The sequence below is a fragment of the Nothoprocta perdicaria genome, unplaced genomic scaffold, assembly GCF_003342845.1.
Source record: "Nothoprocta perdicaria isolate Ctin4 unplaced genomic scaffold, notPer1 scaffold_1, whole genome shotgun sequence".
Lineage (NCBI taxonomy): Eukaryota > Metazoa > Chordata > Aves > Tinamiformes > Tinamidae > Nothoprocta > Nothoprocta perdicaria.
The window spans coordinates 2,610,329-2,630,711 of record NW_020454093.1 but is presented as its reverse complement, the minus strand read 5'-3'; the positions used below and the strand labels follow the sequence as shown (position 1 = coordinate 2,630,711).

The 20,383-nt window shown below is 43.7% G+C and overlaps 1 protein-coding gene across 1 annotated transcript; it reads left to right on the top strand.

Moving 5' to 3' along the window:
* The first annotated feature begins 5,055 nt into the window (after positions 1–5,055).
* On the top strand, positions 5,056–19,368 carry ZNF366 (zinc finger protein 366). Its single transcript, XM_026036229.1, has 5 exons — positions 5,056–5,082; positions 7,190–8,508; positions 10,527–10,718; positions 16,308–16,482; positions 18,399–19,368. The coding sequence occupies exons 2-5, from the start codon at positions 7,219–7,221 to the stop codon at positions 18,887–18,889; spliced, it is 2,148 nt and encodes a 715-aa protein (XP_025892014.1). The 5' UTR covers positions 5,056–5,082; positions 7,190–7,218; the 3' UTR covers positions 18,890–19,368.
* The last annotated feature ends 1,015 nt before the right edge of the window (positions 19,369–20,383 follow it).

Below are 20,383 nucleotides of genomic sequence, written 5' to 3'. Positions count from 1 at the left end.
CGTGAGGCTACACCTAGCAGGTTGCTGGGGAGAGAAAGAGAGAGGTAAGAGGCTGGCCCAAAGCCTGTGCTGCTGTGGGAAGGGCTGGGCCAGGGCTGGGATGCGGAMCCGGAGGCAAAGATCTGCCAGGAACTGGCTCTCCCCCTGCTCCATCCTGACGCAGCCTTGAACACACCTGCTATTGGTAGCAGGGRAGCTGGGATGCAGAGGTGTTCAGCCAAGGACACCTAATCCTTGTCCCCTTAGATACTGCAAGGCCAGATGTTCTGCTGTGCCTTGCAGGTTCCCTCTGTAAGGAGCTGTGCTTTGGGGTGAGCCTGCAGAAAGAAGTAACATTTCATAGCCCCTGGACTTAACACCTAAAACCACCTAAGCACCTAGACCTCCCTGGGGTTTCAAAGAGGACTCCTGCTGTGAGTTTTCTGCATCCAGGTTAACTACCGTGTTGCTGAGCGTGCTAGTAGGTAGAATAGGGAAGCAGAGMGGGAGTGAGCCACAGACAAAACAGAGAAGTGAAGAGGGAAGGAAACATAAGAGAAGAACTAAGAAATTCACAATGAGGAAGAAAAAAAAGGAGAGAGAGGATAAAGAGAAATAAAGAGCCAAAAAGCAGCAAGCATAAACTGCACTCAAAGGTCACTTCAAAAATATACTGAAATCACTAAAGATGGTCCATGAAGGTAGAACAGTGTCCAGGGCAGTAATGATAAAGGCTTGCTGCAGATGTTACGTGCCACCTCCACCCAACCAGGAAACATAAAAACCATGAGAGCGACAGCAAACCATTTGGCCAGCACGAGGACACAGCATTCATACTGGAAGAAAGAGTTACCTACCAGGTAACTTTCTTTACACCTAATCAATGTCACACTGCAAAAGCAAATTATGCCACAACCCTCTCTATAAACACACCTGATGGAGCCAAGAGCGCCCTGAGTTTGTTAGGGCAGCTGGTAGAAGAGCTCTGGACTTTCAAGAGAGTCTGTTTTAACATTTCAAATAATTATCAAAACGAAAAGGATGTTTAAGTTATGGAAAGGTGACTGTGCATTCATTTTGATATTGTTTTAAATCTTTTCTCTACTACAAGAAAAAAACAAATTTCTGTAAAAATGCTTATAGAGTCTTGCTCCCTGAAAACCAGGTAGAAAACGAAGGTTCATGTATATCCAGGATGACCCCAGAAGCAAGCTACTTCCATGGACAATGTAGGCAAGTTTGTGGGTTTCCCAAACATCTGTATATCCCAGCTAAAATAAAAAAAATATTAATATTAATAACAATAATAATAAAATGCAAGTTAAAATGTTAAAATTTGGGAATGGCAAAGACAGGGCTCACAATGCATGAGAAGGGTATTTCTCTTGATGCACAGATTCCTTAGAAAAGACCCTTTTCTTCATATTGGCATCATCTCATACAGCTGCAGCTACACTGCTACAAGAAGTCCTTAGAGCATAAGGAATATAGAATGTCCAAACTTTGAGCATGAAGCAAAGAAAGCATGTGTTCAAACAGATCTAGTGATGGAAAGAAAACTAAGGGGTATTTAACATATGAGATATATTTTCAAGTTCACTGTGGTAGCAATTGTTTTACTGTGTCATGTTAAACTGTTTAAATCTGAGGGTTTTTTTTAAATCAAGTTTACTAGGTGTATWCCTATACATTTTCCATTAAGTTTGTCTATAAAGTTTTCCTTCTGCTAACAAATTATCCCCGGCTATCAGGTATTTCTTTCCATATGTGTACAATAGATTTGTCCGGAGTAGCACATTACGGCTCAGATGGCATTACWATTCAAAAGACAACCAAACCCAGATAAAATGATTTGGAAAATCACAAAGTCTCTCTCTGATGAGAGACTTTCCATAAASTTCAGTGAGCTCTAAATTATGCCTTTAGAAGTGTTACCAATATTGACAACTTCACTACATATTTGCTGAGAAATGACTGTTTTTCTGCCGGAAAGAAGCAGCTTTATCCTGAAGCCCAGTAACAGCAGATAAAGGTAATTTCCCAGGGAGAAGTGAAAAGACACCCAGCTCCTCAGTACTATTATACTAATGCAGGGAGGAAAAAAAAAAAAGATCTTGTCTAGTTCTCAATTTTAGTCATTCCAGATCATTTTCACAAGTAATAGTTTACTTGTTCCCAATTCCAATTCTATTTATGATGGCAATCCAGAAAGGGGAAGAGAAAAATACACGGCAATATGTTTATCTTGATAATGTTCTTCATTTTAGCAGACGTATCCGTCTCATAAAGACAGGAGACGAGGCTTTATCTGAGAGGACAATGAAGTGGATGCTTAAGACATGGACTTCTTTTGACACGAGTTCTAGCTGTATGTGAGCCTGATGGACAAAACTGTGTRTAGAAACGTTATCACAAAGATTTGACTAAATTTCACAAAGTCCCAGCTCTAGGTGTTTCCATTTAAGGCTTCCTTAAGGCTTTAATGCATGTATCTCCCCAGTCAGTACCTGCACCTATTCATTTTGGATACTTTTCCTGAGTCCCTGCTTATTTTTGCAAGGCAGTCGCGCTTCTGCCTGCACCCAGACAAAGCATTTTCTTCTTTTAGCATGAAAATCAAATCTCCTGGGTAAATGTCAACTAATGCAGGATAAGAACTTAAAGGCTGATTTGGAAATAATAGGTCTATGTTAATGGAGTCCTCTTTTCAAATACACGTGCTTGAAAATGAGGTTGTGGCGCCTAGAGAACATGGATAAAACCCACACTTTCCACAAGCTGCTCTGAAGAATAATGACAGTGTCAGTAGGGCTGACACTGATTTTAGAGACGTTCTGGTTTGGATTTGAAGGTGATTTTTGGGCTTCTTGCCCTCCTCTAATAGCTTAAGGCACTCAAGTCAAAAGAAAATAAAATGCATCCACTTAAAAAAACCAACAAAACCAAGAATATAATCTTTTTTGTTTTAGAGATTAATCCAAACCAAACCCTGCCAGTATCAGATAATAATTCACTGAAAAATACTGCGTCGTGATAGACACATTCATATTTGTACAGATACTCCTGAGATTTCAAATCTGACAAATACCTCAAAGCAGTCTAAGATTCTGAGGGCATCTAGCAGGGCTTCACTGCTAGAGGGAGATGAATTCAGCACAGTAAGGTCCTTTCAGTTAGATCCTGAGGTAAGTTTTACACCAAGAGCTAACGAATATAAGAACAAAGTATAGACTTTGGTGTTCAGTTCAACAGCTGATTGACTGTATATATTAAAAAAAAAAAACAAAAACAAACAAACAAAAACCCCTAAACTAAAGGATGCAATGAATGAAGGAGATCCTRTAAAACCTATTCAGATGATCACAGCCACTTCTAAATCGTTTATAAAGAGTTTGAAGGAGCAGCCAAGGCCCTGGCCGTTCAGTTGGYGAGAGAAGCTGCCCACCTGCTCCGCTTGGGCTCAGGAAGGGTAACAGCCTGCCATTCCTCACTGGTCCTCAGCAGATCCTACACAGAAACAAGCAATTACAGTCATAGAGAAGCATCAATTCTTTCCGTATAGATATTTCCAATATTTCAGGCCCCAAGAGGAGAGCAGAAATGCGCTCTAACAGTGCAAAGAGCTGTGTTTCTGAGGACCTACATGCTCATTTAAACRTGGATTTCCTCCTCCACATACTTGCACAGCCTATACTTTCCTCTAWTTCATGTTCTGTTGAAACAGCAAGGCCAAGTGTCACCGCTGTCCCGCACTAGCCTGGTTCCCCCTGTCAGCGGGCACTTACACCTTTCACTCGTCCCAGTCTCGTTTCTGTTTTCACCGCTATKTTGCCCAGAAGCAGAATGGGCAGGGGCGGGGTTTAAGCTGGAGCTACGTGTGTGTAACCCCGGAGTGGAGTGCACGTCTTAGCACATCTGATTTACATCCACAAACATGAAATACGGTGACTGGAAATGGGGAAAGTAAATGGAGATTCATATTCCATGTTAAACTTTTCCTCTTTCGTGCAAGTTAATTTGATAAAATTACTACCTTCTGCATGGAGATTCTGTTCTGAAAATATTTCAACAACTATCTGAACTAAATGAAGCCTTTTTTTCTTTTCCAAAAGCAGAGGCTTTCGGAAGAGAGTTGATCTGTAGCTCTTTTTTAAAAAAAAATCTCAGAGTATATTCCAAATATATTCTTTATTTACATAAAGAAAAAGAAACTGGGGATGCCTGTCTGCTCTAAAGAAATTAAACTACTTGTATAGGCTATGAAGTCCTGGATCTAGGAATTTTTACAATTTAAGTACCAAAGTAGCATAGAAAGTTCTGTCTCAGTGAGGTTTCCAGGTCAGGTTTCCAAAACTGAATAACTGAAATAAGTGCTAAATGAGAAATGCTGTATTTTTAAATGTCTATCAAGATTTAAACTRGACTCGGTGTTTGGAGCACACATTACTGCCTTACATATCGCTCCTATCTTAAATAACTAGGTGCTGGAAAAAGAAAGATTTAAAGTCAAAATGTTTTCAGGAGATATTTAATATAAAAGTTCTTTGCTTTCTCGCTTATGATTGAGTAGCAAGAGACCAGCTACTCCAAAGTTAGAACAAAATTAATGGGTAAATGTGCTATTAATGTGTTAAAGTTCTCTCCTGCAGTTATTTAAAGCAGAAGGGACTCTTTATGTATCAGAGAACTATTTCGTGCGTATTGGTTAAACACAGAATCTTTCCTACAGTTTTCTCAGAACTCCTTTTTTTATGGAATAAAGTTACAACCAAGGCGACGATGATGCCGCCACTGACAGTATCATGGGTTTGCTACCAACCTGAAAGGACGTTACAAGAAGAGCAAGATTTAACCTTTCCTCAGTTCATTTCTATATTACTGGGTTTGATAGATTGAAGAAGAGATAAAGAACAAGGTGACCCATAGTTAGACTGTAAATCTATACTTTACCCCTTTTAGGTTCTCCTTAGTCTGGTTATACGGCACATCCGTGACTGGTCACTGACTGTTTAAGCATTTTCTTTCCCTTGCAGGCTCAGTCCCACCATGTGTGTAGCTGAGGAGTGTGGGATAAAAACAAGCGCTCGTTGAAAGCAACTAAAGGTTAGTAGTGCAAGGAAATTATTTATTTTCCTCAATTTCAGGCAGTTCTATAGCCTCTGCCATGACTCCACGCTCTACATAGACTGAAATCCTACAGCAGCAGCCTGTGGAAGAAGAGAGGAAGCGGCAGCTAAGAGACAACAGAGCAATTAGCCACAACTCACTGTCACTCCTCTGCATTTTGGCAGCATTTCAATAATCTAACAAAGCCACTGAAAACACAGCTTGGCTCTAAATTGCTACTGGTTTTTTGAAGCCTTTTGCACTCATTTTGCTGAGAAAGAATCAGGTACATAAGATGAAGGGCATTTGAGGGGCGGGCCATGCTGTTAAGGGAGGATTTTGATGCACAGGTACATTTTATGTCCAGCTTGTATGAGTTTAACATTGCTTAAAATGAATTTTAAAAAATAAATTCCTTTTGAAAGGAACTGAAGTCTTTCTTCGAGATCCAAAATTTCCTCAGTCAAAAGATTCCCTTCTTCTACTAATTTTTATAAGCCAGATGCRATTACTCAAAAAGTATTTTTTATATAAACTGACAATCATGAGCTAGGATCTGAAAGTCACATCCTGATATAACTATTGGACAGTTATCTCAGTTTCAGCTGAGGCTTTCCTAGACTCTTGCACTCTCACAAGTGCTTCTGAAATCCTACCGTTTTCAATAATTATTCCATTTCTGTGTATTGATTGGTTCCCATAACTTTGTCCAAAACTTTCCATCTTCAAGTTTTATCACTGAACCATTGGCTTTACCCAGCATCTCAAACAAAATTCCAGATCCATCTTATTAAATGGGAATGATGTTTTTGTGAGCAGGTGCTTAAGGCACCTTCTTCTTGCTCACAGCCTGGCTAGAGCGCAGAGATCATCTGTCTTTAGAAGCAGGTCTAYCCAGTATGGGGCTTCCTAAAAAAAGAATTAGGAGTGTTCTCTATAGTTCTCTAACTGTCTTCAGGCTCTCCACCCAATTTTTCCAAGAATGGTGTTATATATAGCACCGACATGTCAGAGGTGACAGAGGGAAAATGTGGCTAGTTTTCCAGCCCAAGCTCCTCCCGGTTGCTCGGATGCATGGCCTGTACCCACACACACAGGCACACATTCGTATGCAGCATCCCTAGAGAGCCAGGGCAAAAGGCAGGAGCCTTACTTAAGATGAAGCAGAATTGATATCCAGTATTTCAGTTGAACTCCAAACTCAGGAGGAGTTCCCGGCACAAGCAGAGGAGCCAGAGAAGTTCATGGCTCTGCCTTGTCCCAGGTATCGCTGGGAAGGATCTAGGATTTTTAAGGCGTTAGTTACTCTGGAGAGCTGAGAGGTTGTTGAAATGCTGCTGTATTTTAGTTTCCCAGTCAGGTTTTTCCCCCTTTTTAGATTAAGTCAAAAAAAAAAAAAAAAAAATGAATGTAGTTCAGAGAGTGGTTAAAGGCCTTTCCTTCCCCAAATCTGCCAGGTAAATATCTCTGGGCTCAAAACAAAGAAAATAAATTAATCCCCACCTTCCTATTACAATACAGAGCGAGAGAAGCCAGGAAGCCCGGCGCAAAACCTGATGGTACACAGTGTCCTTAGATCCCTCGGCCATTGTTYGCTCTCACAGCAGCACATGTTAATGATACAAAGAAGCTAAAATTTTTTTGGCTTTGACTTTCCATGTCACGGCCATAATAAATGTGCACATTATTGTTTGTATTGCCATATCCTTTAGATGCACCGCCAACTTCTGGAGCCTGAGCAGGCACAGCCAAGGACAGGAGTTTGCCCACAAATAGCCTGGCTGAATTAAATTAAGTGCAAATGTTGCCATACGGATTTGGCTGCTAAGCAGTGGGTCCCTGTTTACACCGCTGAGCTGTTCTATGAGCCAGGCTTGATATAACCCACCAGTTCTACCATGGGAAGAGCAAAGCTGCTTTGTTCTCCCCCAGAAAGTTTATTTCTGCTTTAAAAGACTTATATTTTACACACACCTAAGCGACACTTTACTAAAACCAAACCAAATCAAAAACAACCTCAAAATCAAAAAATCAATAAATGCTATCTTACAATCCCAGGAGARCAGGAAAGAATAAAGAGATTTGTTTGCTTGTTTCTTTAAAGGCACTTTGGCAACACAGAAGAAACCAACTATGCTGAAGAACGAAGAAACAAGTTTCAAGGTGGAGGCTGCGCGAGCACCTCCCTTCTCCCGCTGCCTGCCTGCCCTGAGCCCTGTCCCCAAGCTCCACCGACCGGCTCCGTTCGCTGAGGAGTTCAGGCCGCACCTCTCCCACTTCCGCTATGGTCCTCCTCCGCTGGCAGACATGGAGACCTTCCAGGGCTCACTGGAGGGAGGGTCTCGGAAGCGCAAGAGCATGCCAACCAAAATGCCTCCTCCTGAGGGCTCCTCGTCACCACCACGCAGACCTGAAGACCATCATGATCTCAGCTCTGCCAGTCTCCCCATGATGTTTCAGCAGCCGGCAGAGCCCAAGTACAGTTCCCAGATGATTGACCTCTGCAACTTCGGTTTCCAGTTCTACAGGACGTTGGAGCACTTTGGAGCCAAGYCCATCAAGCAAGAAGCCGTAAAACCAAACGTGGCCTGGCCCAGTAGCCCGGCATTCATGCAGGCTCCTTACTCGTACTATCCTAAAGTCCATCCTGGCTTAATGCTTCCTTTCCTTGTGCCCCCGAACTTTCATTTCAGGAATGCCTTTCAAATGAAACGGCCTCCAGAGCCATCCTTCAGGAGGGCTGAAGTGAGAGAAAGCAGTGAAACCAAACAGAAAGTGGAAAGAGTGGACGTGAACCTCCAGATAGACGACAGCTATTACGTTGACGTGGGGGGTGAGCAGAAGCGCTGGCAGTGCCCCATGTGCGAGAAGTCCTACACCTCCAAGTACAACCTGGTGACGCACATCCTGGGGCACAGCGGCATCAAGCCGCACGCGTGCACACGCTGCGGCAAGCTCTTCAAGCAGCTGAGCCACCTGCACACGCACATGCTGACGCACCAGGGCACCAGGCCGCACAAGTGCCAGGTGTGCCACAAGGCCTTCACGCAGACCAGCCACCTCAAGAGGCACATGATGCAGCACAGCGACATAAAGCCCCACAACTGCCGGATCTGCGGCCGGGGCTTTGCCTACCCCAGCGAGCTGAAGGCGCACGAGTCGAAGCACGAGAGCGGCCGGGAGAACATCTGCGTGGAGTGCGGCCTGGACTTCCCAACGCTGGCCCAGCTGAAGAGGCACCTAACGACGCACCGCGGCCCCGTGCAGTACAACTGTACCGAATGTGACAAGACCTTCCAGTACCCCAGCCAGCTGCAAAACCACATGATGAAGCACAAGGACATTCGGCCCTACATCTGCACCGAGTGCGGCATGGAGTTTGTGCAGCCCCACCACCTCAAGCAGCACTCCCTGACGCACAAGGTAGGTCCTCCCGCGGCGCGCCAGCCCGTGCAGTGAAGGGCCACCAAGGTCCTCAAAGGGAAGGTCCACAGCCCACAGAGCATCGTGGRGCCCTTTGCCAGCAGAAGAGCTTCGTGCAAAGTTTCGTTCTGCAATTGCAGAAGTAGATGTCTCCATCARTCCTAAACTACCTGCACAAACACGTTATTACAAGCGGGAGTTTGACTGCATCGCTTCCCAGAACTGTATTTGCCTCTCTCTGTTTCTGGGTTTTATCTTCCAAATGACCTTCTGTAAAATAAGATAATTTCACAGAACTGTCTAAACACACTGAAATGGCAACAGGAATTTTCTCTTGAAAAGCAAATCTATTCCCTTGCTTCCCTTAATTGGGAAGTAGGTGGATACGCAGAAGGCTGCCTATTTGCAGCAAAAGAAAATGTATTATTACTCATCAGGTTTTGAAAAATCATTATAATGTGACATTTAGAGAATAAAAATACCCAACAAAACATCCCTTTTCTGTGTAAGTTATCCAGAATATCATCTAGTAGAGCAGAACAAACAGCACCATACCCCTCCTACCAAGTGGCGATCTCGCCATCACAGTCAGATTGCTTCCGACTAAGGGCAAGTTATGGAGCACAAGCACGAAGATCACTTTGAAAAACAGGGAAAAAAAAAAACAGAGTTCCATTCAAAAAATCTGAAATAAGTTTATCTGCTTTCAAAAAATATTATATATATAAATCAAATAATAAAAATATAACAGATACATAAAGCTACAGCATTTTAACTTTGTAGGCTTTTTTTTTTTTTTTTTTTTTTTTTTAAACGAAAACGCTGCCTCTACTTCCACGTTTGCTTTTTCTTATCTTCACACTATTATCATGTCTGCTCTTTCTGGAGATTCCCTGGTCTTTGAATTTACCATACAGAATTCTGCTAAGTAAAACCTGGTAATTTTTTTTGCAGTGTCCTCAGGCCCTTCGAGAGCTTCTGCTTCTTTGTGCRCAGCTGCAGGTGGATTCAGCTCTGAACACAATTAACGGGACTCAGCTGCCCCCAGGCAGCCTCAGACCGCAGGGGCAGGCACTTAAAAGCTGCTGGCAGTGCTCACAGTTGCATGGTGCCATTGATTCTGTGAAAACAAGTAACTGGTGTGAGAGATCCCTACCAGTTACCTTTGGTTACAGGGCTGCAGGAGCTGTTACTGTTATGTGCAGTTAACTACCACATGCTCATTACCTGCAGCAAGGACTCCTGAAGTGGCAAACTCATTGATTTCCATGGCCTCTAGCTGGCTTTTTAAGCAGCTGTTTGAGTGTTAGGCTACACGGGTATGAGGAGCGTGCTGAGGTACGCGCCAGTAAGTCGGCCGAGGGGCGTGCAGAACACCAGGCGTGCTTGGCAAATGGTAAAATTGAGTCGTTCCTTTAGGGTTAACTTTGAGTCCCATTAGGAATAAATAGGATTTTTTGATTTGCTGAATATGTCATGCATGTCCTTGGTGTCATTTCTTTATTACGTGACCTAATTTTTGCTTATTTCAGATAGAGTCTTCTTCAGAACAGGGGACAGTTGTTGTTAGAATATCACTGAACCTCTGAGGTTCAATCACCTTAGGCAAGCACAGCCTTAGTCTCTTGACTGGGTAACTCTTGGTCAATAATGTACTATATGTACTATATATCATGTGTCATATTTGACCAGTCCTTCACATAAGCAAATCAACAGAGAAGATGTCTGTTCATCCATAGAGAAAGTGACTCACTATGTCATATTGCTTTGTAAATTTGCTGCTGGAAATAAACCTCATTCTTGCAATAAGCTCACATTTTGTTTTCCTTTTCTGCTTCTCATTTTCTTAGGAGAAACTGCCAAGGAAATAATACCTAAGTATCTATTGCATGAGCAAATGATATTTTGAACRAAATAGGTTATTACCTGCTTTTGTAGTGAAGAATATATATGAAGATGAAATGGATTAGCAGATGATTTTCTCGATCGAGTTTYCTTATTTCTTTTTTTCCTTACAGGGTGTGAAAGAGCACAAATGTGGAATTTGTGGCCGGGAATTTACTCTGCTGGCCAACATGAAGCGACACGTCCTGATCCACACCAACATCAGAGCCTATCAGTGTCACTTGTGCTTCAAGAGCTTTGTGCAAAAGCAGACTCTCAAGGCCCACATGATCGTCCACTCCGATGTCAAACCCTTTAAATGCAAGGTGAGTGTCTCTCCTCTGGTGGCACAGTCATAAGCCCCTGGATATTTCCACCTGGGATATGGTAGGACTAGGAAAGCAAGACACATTCTAAAACATACTCTAAAATTATTTTTAAATTAGCATAAATACTAGTCTGGCTTCTTTTCTTAATCTAGGTTTTGCTTAGTTGGCCCAAAAGAAGGGAGGTAATATCTGTGATTTACCCCCTTCCCCTTCAATACCAGAAACTTGCCTGAAATACTGGCTCTGCTTCGTGAGTGTTTAAATGCCACTGTCATCTGAGGACAATAAACATACCTGACGCTTGCTTAGTACCTCCATCCAAACCGAAGTGCTTCATAGCTTGGAACACTGTCGAAAGGCTTAGTGGATCAATGAGTGCTCTGCAGCGAGCGCAGCGGTGACACAGCCGCCGCGTCGCACGGCSATGCCAGGCAAACGGCCAGGGCAGGCTCCGGGAAAGCCAGCGCAGGACAGAGCTGCAGAAGGGATCTGAACGGAGCAAATGTAATGGCCAGGCTGAAATTGAGAGCAGCACATCAGTCACCTAACAAAGTGGCTTTCCGAGAAACGCACGCTGCCTTTTCAGGCTCCCCTGGGACTGCTCCCTCCCTCCCGCACAGCACAGGCTGACGCTCTCCGTCCATCTCCCGTAACCTTGGGAGGCTCTGGCCTTCCTCGCTCTGCTCATCTCCAGCCCCTTCCTTGTGAATTATTAAAGCCCCTTTTTGCAGCCAGTACTGGGCACCGCATCTGCTCTTTTTGCTGCCTGGGCAGCTTYGTGAAGCCAAGGGTTGCTGGTTTTACCCCACTTTGATCTGCTCTAAGAGGGCTATAAATACAGAAGGCAGCACATTATACGGTTTACGCATAAGCAATTGAAGGCCGATCTGGAAGCAATTTCTAGAGCTTTTTCATCCAACATGATCATAGGATTAAATGTTTTCTTAAAAGGACTCTTTCATCAAGAAGTAGAGCTGGATGAAATTTTTTAAATGGAATTACTTTCTCTCAGAATATGTAGAACTTCACAATGTCATAGGAAAGTATGTTTCCCACTGATAATTTTCTAAAGAAAATGTCAAAATGAATCTTTTTGACTTCATTTTGCTTTGATAACACTGAAGTTTTTTACTTTGAAAAAAGAAAAGCAAAGGCTTTCAGCATTAGCATTTTGTTTTCTCTTAACTTATACCCTAGTAATAGTGCTTATAGTGTTCTATATAGATAAATAATTTCTATTATTGGAATACTTCCCACATCAAGAATACCTGCAAACTCTTCCTTGAGTTCCCATTTGGACGTGGTTCCCACATCGTGCCCATGCCTGGACCCATGCTGCTTGCGGGGTTTGTGCTGCCCAGCTGGCAGCTCAGATTTGGGACAGGACTCGACAGTGACACGCTGCTAAAACGTGAGGTGCCAGCCCGGTGAGGCAGGCCCCGAGGCGCCAGCGGCACCTTTTCCAGCCAGGAAAGCTCTGCACCTGTTTCTCTTATTKGTCTCTTCTCTGTCCCTACCCAATGCCCCAAGAAACGAATAAGCCAGTGAACCTGCCTGTGCCTGATGCTACTGAACCCCTGCAGCACGCGGGGATCCCAGCGTGCAGAGCTGGGAGAATCAGGAATGGGCCTTTGGAAGCTCCTTTGCCTCGCTGGCAGGGTGCTCCAAAGGGATGAGCAGGCACCTCTGGCTGGTATTCAGAGGGTTAAGGCAATGACCAGATAGCAGCCTTTTGGCAGCAGGCTCCTCCTCGGCAGAAGGAAGGATATAGCTGTATGAACAGGCTGCTTAACAATGGCTCACATGTCCCCGGGGAGCCGCCTGCAAATAGATTTCATCTTGCTTTCTCTTGTACTTTTCAAAGCTTCCTGTTTTCTCACGGTCCTTTTGGACAGTTTACAGTCTTTCTCCCTCTCCCTCTCTCTTTGAGGAAAGGAACACCCTTCTTATGAAGAAAAAATAAAAAGAAGAAGAATGCAAGGGAAAGGGAGCACAGCAGTAGCCTTTCTACTTCACCGCATGCCGCGGCTTTCTTTACCTTTTTCTCACAGCAAAAGAAAACACGAGGCTTCCCTAAGTGTCTAATCAGAGCTGAGCACGGACTACCTGAGGCGAGCACGGAGCAAAGAGCTGTCCCTTCTGTTTCCTCATCCAGCTGCCGCCTGGAGCTGCCTGGGATTTGGTTCTGGAGAGRGGATGTCTTCACAGAGTTTAAAGGCCTGGGCCCACGTGTCCTGCTTTATTTTTGCTTTAAACAAAACAGTGGAGAGTTCTGAGGGAGTTGCAAGCAGTGCAATAGTGTAGCTCTGATKTGTAAAGAAAGCTCCCTTAAATTCCTAGTTGCTTTTAGTGCTGAATTCAATAAGGTTTCACACTAGTAACAGGGAATATACTGATGTTTCTCAAGCTCGACAGACAGATCTGAGCAACCTTGCTCCTGCAGATATGCAGTTCAAAGCAAATCTAAGCAACTTTGCTTTATAGTTGCTCGTCAAAATCTCTTCTGGAGGTTCTTTGCCTCATGGGAATGTGCTTATATACTCATAATGATCCAGGTCCTGTTCCTATGTGGAAAATCCTCTGAGAGAAAACCAGTCTCCATGCCCATTTGGCACTGCTTTTTCCTCACAGGAGTGCCATTTTACACCATTGCACATAAAATCCCACTTTTAGATGAGGCCTCAGAGAACAAGCAAGCAAACAAATGCAGAGCCTGTGAGCCACAGGTACTGAGGGACAAAACCAAGCAGACTGACCATGCTGGAGGGCAGTACTCAGTGCAGTGGCTCAGGGAGACCCTACCTCGTGCTGAGCTAACAGGCTCTCTCGAGGCAGCTGCTGAAGCCCAGGGCACCAGCTACTGCACTGCACGTGTTCAGCAAACTTACAGCTGAGGACTTCATCGTGAGGGCTTGCATTCAGTTCCAGCTAAATGACAGAGCTCCATGTCCACACGTGAACAGTGTCATTCCTGCCCCTCCAGCTCTCACATCAACTTTCCATCTTCCTCTCCGCTGACTGCTCTTGGAGCTCTCACCTGCACAGCCTGGGCTCTGGGTCATCTTTCACAACCTGCTCCGTGAGACTCAGGCTATTTCTTGAGCACTGTCTCTTCCCCAGCTACTTCTGAGCTGTTGCCTTCCAAGGCAGGAGCCTGGGACCAGCTGCCCTCATGCTCTGAATGCTGGAGATGGATCCGAGGCTGAGCTGGTGCCRCCCGAAGGGGCAGCTCCCTCTGAGACGAGACGGTGCCGCTGGGAACCCCCCTGCTGCAGAAGGGCCCTCCTGCCAGCGCTTCCCACATTTCCTGGCTGCTCCCCGACRGAGGAGATCCCAGCACAGGAACACGTTGCATATCCCTGTGACTTTGCAGGACTTTSGGAAATAGGAAACCTACCCATTTCATTCAGAGACAAAAGATAGTCGTGCTGCATGGGACGATCCTCTAGGAAGTCCCCTCTACTTATCTGTGAGGAAAGAGAAATAGAATATTGTCTTGTCAGATATAAATGCTCCCACCAGAGCCATTTTAATGCTCAGCACCTCACAAAGATACAGATTTGGATGAAGTAATCAAATCATTCAAGTATCYAGCTTAATTTTCTTTGATGATCAATTTAGATAGAGAGGTAAAGGCACAGTAATCAGAAAGCAGAAGTTGGCGAAGACACAGATTGCCCGTAATACAAGCCAATAAGCAGATGCCTCCTGCTAAGAGGCGCGAGGGAGCATATTAGTGAGGGCCCCTTTGGGGTTCTCCCAGGCAGAGCAAGCTCCATGCCTTACAGCTCGTGCCAGCTGCTGCTAGGATAGGATGGGCCACAGCTCCGCCTCGGGAAGGTGCTGCTGGCCCGCGCTCCTGCTCCGCTGGGCTCCCTCCCAATACCTGGGGCGCTTCCCTTTCAGCGAGCGCAAGGCASGGGAGGCAGCTCGGCCTCCCTGCACACGCAGCGCAGACACTCCTCTCTCCCRCACGGAGGGGTGACCCTTGGGAGCAAACGTCTTTCATGAGCACTTTACAAGCAAGCAACTCATTCTGCATGGCCTTCTTTCTTCTCTTTTTTTTGTGAAAACTTTTGTTGTCAAATTTATTTGCTAGAATGTTCATTCTAGCAKAAGCATAAAGAGAAAATCACAGCAGGAAACCAGGGCAGTTCAAGTAAATAATTTTTAAAAAGCCAGTGAATCTTTCTATTTTTTTCTTTTTGCAGCATTCAGCTAGCTCTAGTTTTTTWAAAAAAAATCCACATTACTTTGTTCATTAATGAACTTTTGCATTAATGAACTCCTATTTTCCCTAGAGATACAGTTTAAAGAAAGGATATGGTTCTACTTGCACAATCAAAATCTCATCTGGATATTGCAGCTGATGGCTTTGTGAATTTGAACCAGAGATTAAAGTATCAACCCTTCTGTATTACCAAAATAAATTAAATTAATAGTCAGATGAGACCAAAACTTTGGCTCACCTCTGTAACCACTTTTCAGGCACCTTACTCCCGATGAGTTACGCTGCTGTATGTAATAACTCAGTAATGATGATTCTGGATCTTTTAATAGTGGAGATCATCATAAAACAATTCCGATGCTAAAATTATATGTCTAAAATTATAGCATAGATGAGTTGAAGTAGAAAGCAGAGAAGTTTACAGAGGGTGGAAATAACCACTTGAACGTGAATAAAATTGTAACTCCTGATAAGGAAAGACCAGAAAACAAGTAGACTAGAAGCTTACATTAGCGATGTCAAACTTTCATGTCTAGAGAACACATGTGATTTATAAGGGATGAGACTATAAAAGGAGTCATCTAGAAAAACAACAATGAAAAAATTCCCTTATTGTTTCATCAAAGGGAAACCTTGGGGAGCAATGGCTGGAGCTGGCAGGCTCCTGCTCCAGGGAGAGCTGAGTCACTGCTGCAGCCCCATGACRGCTGAATTCCAGCTCGCTCCCCACACACACAACCTGGGAAACAGCAGGCGAGAAGCAGAGAGACGAAACGGGGCAGCAACAAAACAAGCTAAAAAGGAATTGCTTTTTCTAGCTTTAAGCAAAATGGGCAGTCATTTCAATTCCACTTAAGGAGAAGTGATATTCTGCTTGGCTGTTTCACAGATACCTTTTATTGGTTTGATCTTGTACTTCCATCCTGCCCTGCATTGCTCTTGATGACTAGATTCTATTTAGAAGAATTGATTCTATTCTATCTAGATGTATAAACTACAAAGTAAACGGTTCACCTGTGCAATAGGTTATATACTTTGGACTTCATTCAAGTTAAGAGCTTTTCGGGTTACATAATTATGTCTCTCCTGACAACAACATTCCTTGATCTGGGGAGGATTCTGGATTGTGTGTCCTCCACTAGCCCCAATTTAAAAAATGAGAGCTGTGCAGAAGGGCCTAGATAGGGGAAACTCAACCCTGTATTTTTGTATGCATGACTTTGTGTCTATGACAGAAAAATAAATTGCACTGGGAATCTGCCAGGGTTTAAGATAGAGATGTAGGTCCTATTTTCTTTTAAAATGTTCACCTTGAAAGTACCTCTACAAATAATTTTCCTTTTTACTGCTTTTGACAGCTGTGTGGAAAGGAGTTTAACAGGATGCACAATTTAATGGGCCACATGCACTTGCACTCAGACAGCAAGCCTTTCAAGTGCCTCTACTGCCCCAGCAAATTCACCCTGAAGGGCAACCTCACCAGGCACATGAAAGTCAAACATGGAGTTATGGAAAGAGGATTGCATTCACAAGGTAATATTTATCAGTAACATTGTTCTCTAGGAGGTTTTAGGATGTGCATCACACTAAAGGGCTCTGTGCTGCAGATCTAGGATCTTGTGCCACACGCTCCGTGATACTGGAAGAGACTGAATCTCACAAGCCCGAGAGGTTCTTATTCCTTTCCTGATTACTCTAGTGCAACAGATGAGACCTCGGAGGCTTTGGCCCTTGCATCACCCACCGTTCAGGCTAGATAACTTGGAGCACAGAAGGACAGACCAGAGCAAGTAGTAGGTGAAAACAAAGTGGTCGCAAATCCAGGAGCCTTTCTGCTTAAAATACATGTATTCTGTGTCATATTGACATAGCTGGCTTTCAAAGAAGACCATGAACTCAAGACTCAGCTAACAAGGAAGTGAACAAACTGGAGGAAACACTCCTTCCCATCTCAAAGTACATGTTTTTTTGATCCCTCAGAGTACCCTGCAAAGCATTTCCTATCTTCCATCCACCATACACACTTCCTAAAATTGGCCTCATGCGTACACACACACATCAACTCTATCTAAAGAAGTGGGGAAATTAGGGAGGATTGTTTTGAGAATTTGAGTATCCCAGAGATTTTGTTTACTAAGATTTTGTGGACATATTTATCCACTTGAAAGAGGGAAAAACACCCTTTCACAGTGTTCCTCAAAATCAGGCTTTAAGATAGCCTATTATGAGTGAAAATACCCTTAGTGACATTTGTGATAAAATTTACATGGTTCCTAAAAGACAATAATATAAATGGCTTTTGTTTTTTCCCCTGTAAACCTCCTACAGACCATGCTAGTGACACAATTACWTGTAACTGCAGGCGGGCTAAGTGCTTTCCAGCGTACACAGATTCTTCGGCCCCTGGGGCTGATCAGACACACACAATTTGCCAGGGCTGCCACCTGCTCAGAAGGCACTTTAACAAACACAACCTGTTGCAGTGGAGCAGCTGGGTCTAGGGAGGCTGCATAAATCCTGCAGAAACTGGATCCAATTATGGAGGGAGGGAGTATAGGGGGAAAAAAAAAGGCAGCAAGAAAAAGCAGCTACTATAGTGGCCGTAATAGACTTTTGCTGTTAGATGACACCCTCACTGCCTCACTYACTGCCATTACACTATAATTAAGATGAACTGAGCTTGCAGAGTCTGTGTCTTCCCCTGTGCATCCTGATAGCAAGGTAATATCTGAGCCCATGGATGCTTCCTGGGTTTACAGCAAGGAGAAGAGAAACAGAGAGTAATATTAAGACAAACAGGTCCATCATTTGATTTTAATGATTTCCTCGAGCTGTAGAACTAACTAGTGCATACAGCCTTGTGGTGGCACCAGATGAGACAGTAAAAATCAGGGAGAGTGTAGGTCACAGACCAATCAGACATGATTGCGTGTTCATTTTTTATGTAGTAACTTTGTCCTGGCGTGTCCACAGAACAAATATGTTAACCTGTTTCATCTGTTCCACTCCTTGGGAAAAAAAAGAGAAAAAAAAAGTGGACAAATTCAGGACTTTGATTATGGCATGTGATGATTTAGATCAAAGTGTTGATTTAAAGAAAAATAGGAAACAGGAGGAAATGGGTTGGTTCCCTGTCAAAAAATAGTTTGTGAGAGGCCAGGACACTTTGCTTTTATTCCTAGCTCTCTCATGGAGCGTCAAGCATGTATGAGACAATGTTTCATTCCTGACCTGTCTGTAAAGTGCATACAATAGCGCTCCTTTAAAGAGCATTTCAAAGGAGATGTCATAAGCTGTAAACACTGAAGCGCTTGGAAATAGCTGGGTGGAAGACAAAGGTAATAGAAGTGAATAGAAGGTCATCTCACTTTTTGCTTTTTAACCATACATTATGTAGTCAATTGTGCTATATATGTCTTACCTTTTCTCCCTGCTTCAACCACTACAAGGTTTTGGAAGAGGAAGAATYGCTCTGTCCCAGACCACCGTCTTAAGAAGCTTGGAACAGGAAGAGCCCTTTGATCTTTCCCAGAAAGGCCAAGGGAAGGGAGCCGCGTTTCACTCGGATGGCGAGAGCGCCAAGGGCAGCTCGTGCCAGGAGGAGGAGGAGGACAACAGCTCGGAGGCCGGGCAGTACAGCCCGCGCAGGGCCCGCCGCGCCAGCTGCGAGCTGCACGTGCCCGGCAGAGCGGAGCACGCCGGCACGGACGCCAGGGAGCCCTGCGGCACCCAGGGGCAGCAAGCGCTGACCGAGGGAGGACTCGCAAAGAGCGCTGCGGATTCGCGCAGGCCGGAGGGCCCGAGCAGCAAAGAGCACCTCGGCTTGGGCAGGGTCGGCCCTTCTCTCGCTGATTACCTGTATTTCAAGCACAGGAACAAAAGTCTGAAGGAATTACTGGAAAGAAAAATGGAGAAGCAAGCAATGCTTATAGGTATTTGAAAGGACAACGTCTTAAATCAGCTGGCAAATGGAAAGCAGGCAGCTTATAGCGTGATTTGTATGTTACCAGAAACTGGAAGTTGGTAGCAGCTTTTAGAGATGAACAAGCCAAATCAATAAAGATAATTTAAGGTAAAGTATGTACATTCAAGGACTAAAGCAGGTCAAGGGCATCAAGAAAGGCAGTAGGTATGAAACAATAACATTTTTATACTTACTCATTTGATGTATAAGGAGCAGGATTTACTTTCCTTTATCTGGAGTGTTAGAGACTTGTAAGAAGTTTTCTAGTTATCAAAAAAGCAACATACTTTAGCATTTGATTTATTATGTAAGTAGATGAGAACACTTCTAACCATAGGTCTCACAAATCCAAACATACTAAGCACTTTGCAATATAAGCAAGATTTCTGTTAAATATGTTGGTGCGCATGAAAGCTCGGTCAGTCTCTGAAGTAATGCAATCCAGATATTTTGTTTATTGAAATGACTGTGCTAGTTCCMCCACATGCAATGAGAAACTGGGGAAAAATTAAGAGGAAATGGCAACGTCTTGGGAGTTAGCAAAGTGCTAAAAGTAAAGCTTTGAAAGCACTGAGTTGGTTACGGCCACAGAAGCTTTTCCTCTGGCATAAGGGATGTTCATGTTTTGCTACATTTCTAACAGTATGAGAGTATTCAACAATTCCTCGAGTGAAACGAAACGGACTGCGTTGGCCTTTTGTTCTACTGTCTGCTCAGACCAATACGTTTAATGAGCAGCAGAGCATTTGCAAGTCTGCCTGTAAGTGCACGTAAAGCAAGGAGAGTAATTTCATTGAGAAAATGATACAACTCTGCCACTTATCTCTTCAGTTTATCATGGCTATCAAAGATGATTTTGAAATTCCATTATCTGATTAAATTTTATCTTAGAAGGAACACCGGAAAAGAGCCCTTACAAGGCAAGCAATACCTCCCAGAGCAAATCACCCTTTAGCTTTCCTTGTATCAGAATCACAGATTTTCCCTTATTAACACAGTTGTAGTAGTRAGGGTTAGGCCTTTCAGAAAAATAATTACAGTATAAAAGAGTTCTACTAATGCTATTTCTCAGTGATTTATCCTCAGGTTTGCACACAAGCACACATTCAGACTTGCAGCCTAAGTAGCTAAAAGCAGTCCTCATTAAGCACATACCATCCCAACAGCATGGGCTCTTTCACCAGGGCCTTATTTCCTGCATCCTCAAGATATATGACAAACAGCCCYAAGCCATTCTRCTGCCTCAGAAGGAAATAAAGATTTAAAGGTCTTTTAAATATTCCTATGTCATTTTGATATTCCATCTCCAAAGGTTAAGCCCCATCAATATGGTACATCACTTACAAATATTGCTGCCTTCTTTATTTACCCATCAAGATCTTGATTTAAAATACATTGTTATTGTGCTCAGTCTATAATAAGTTTTTATCAATATAAAGTCATGCAGTTATGGCTTGCTAAGGCTAAAGG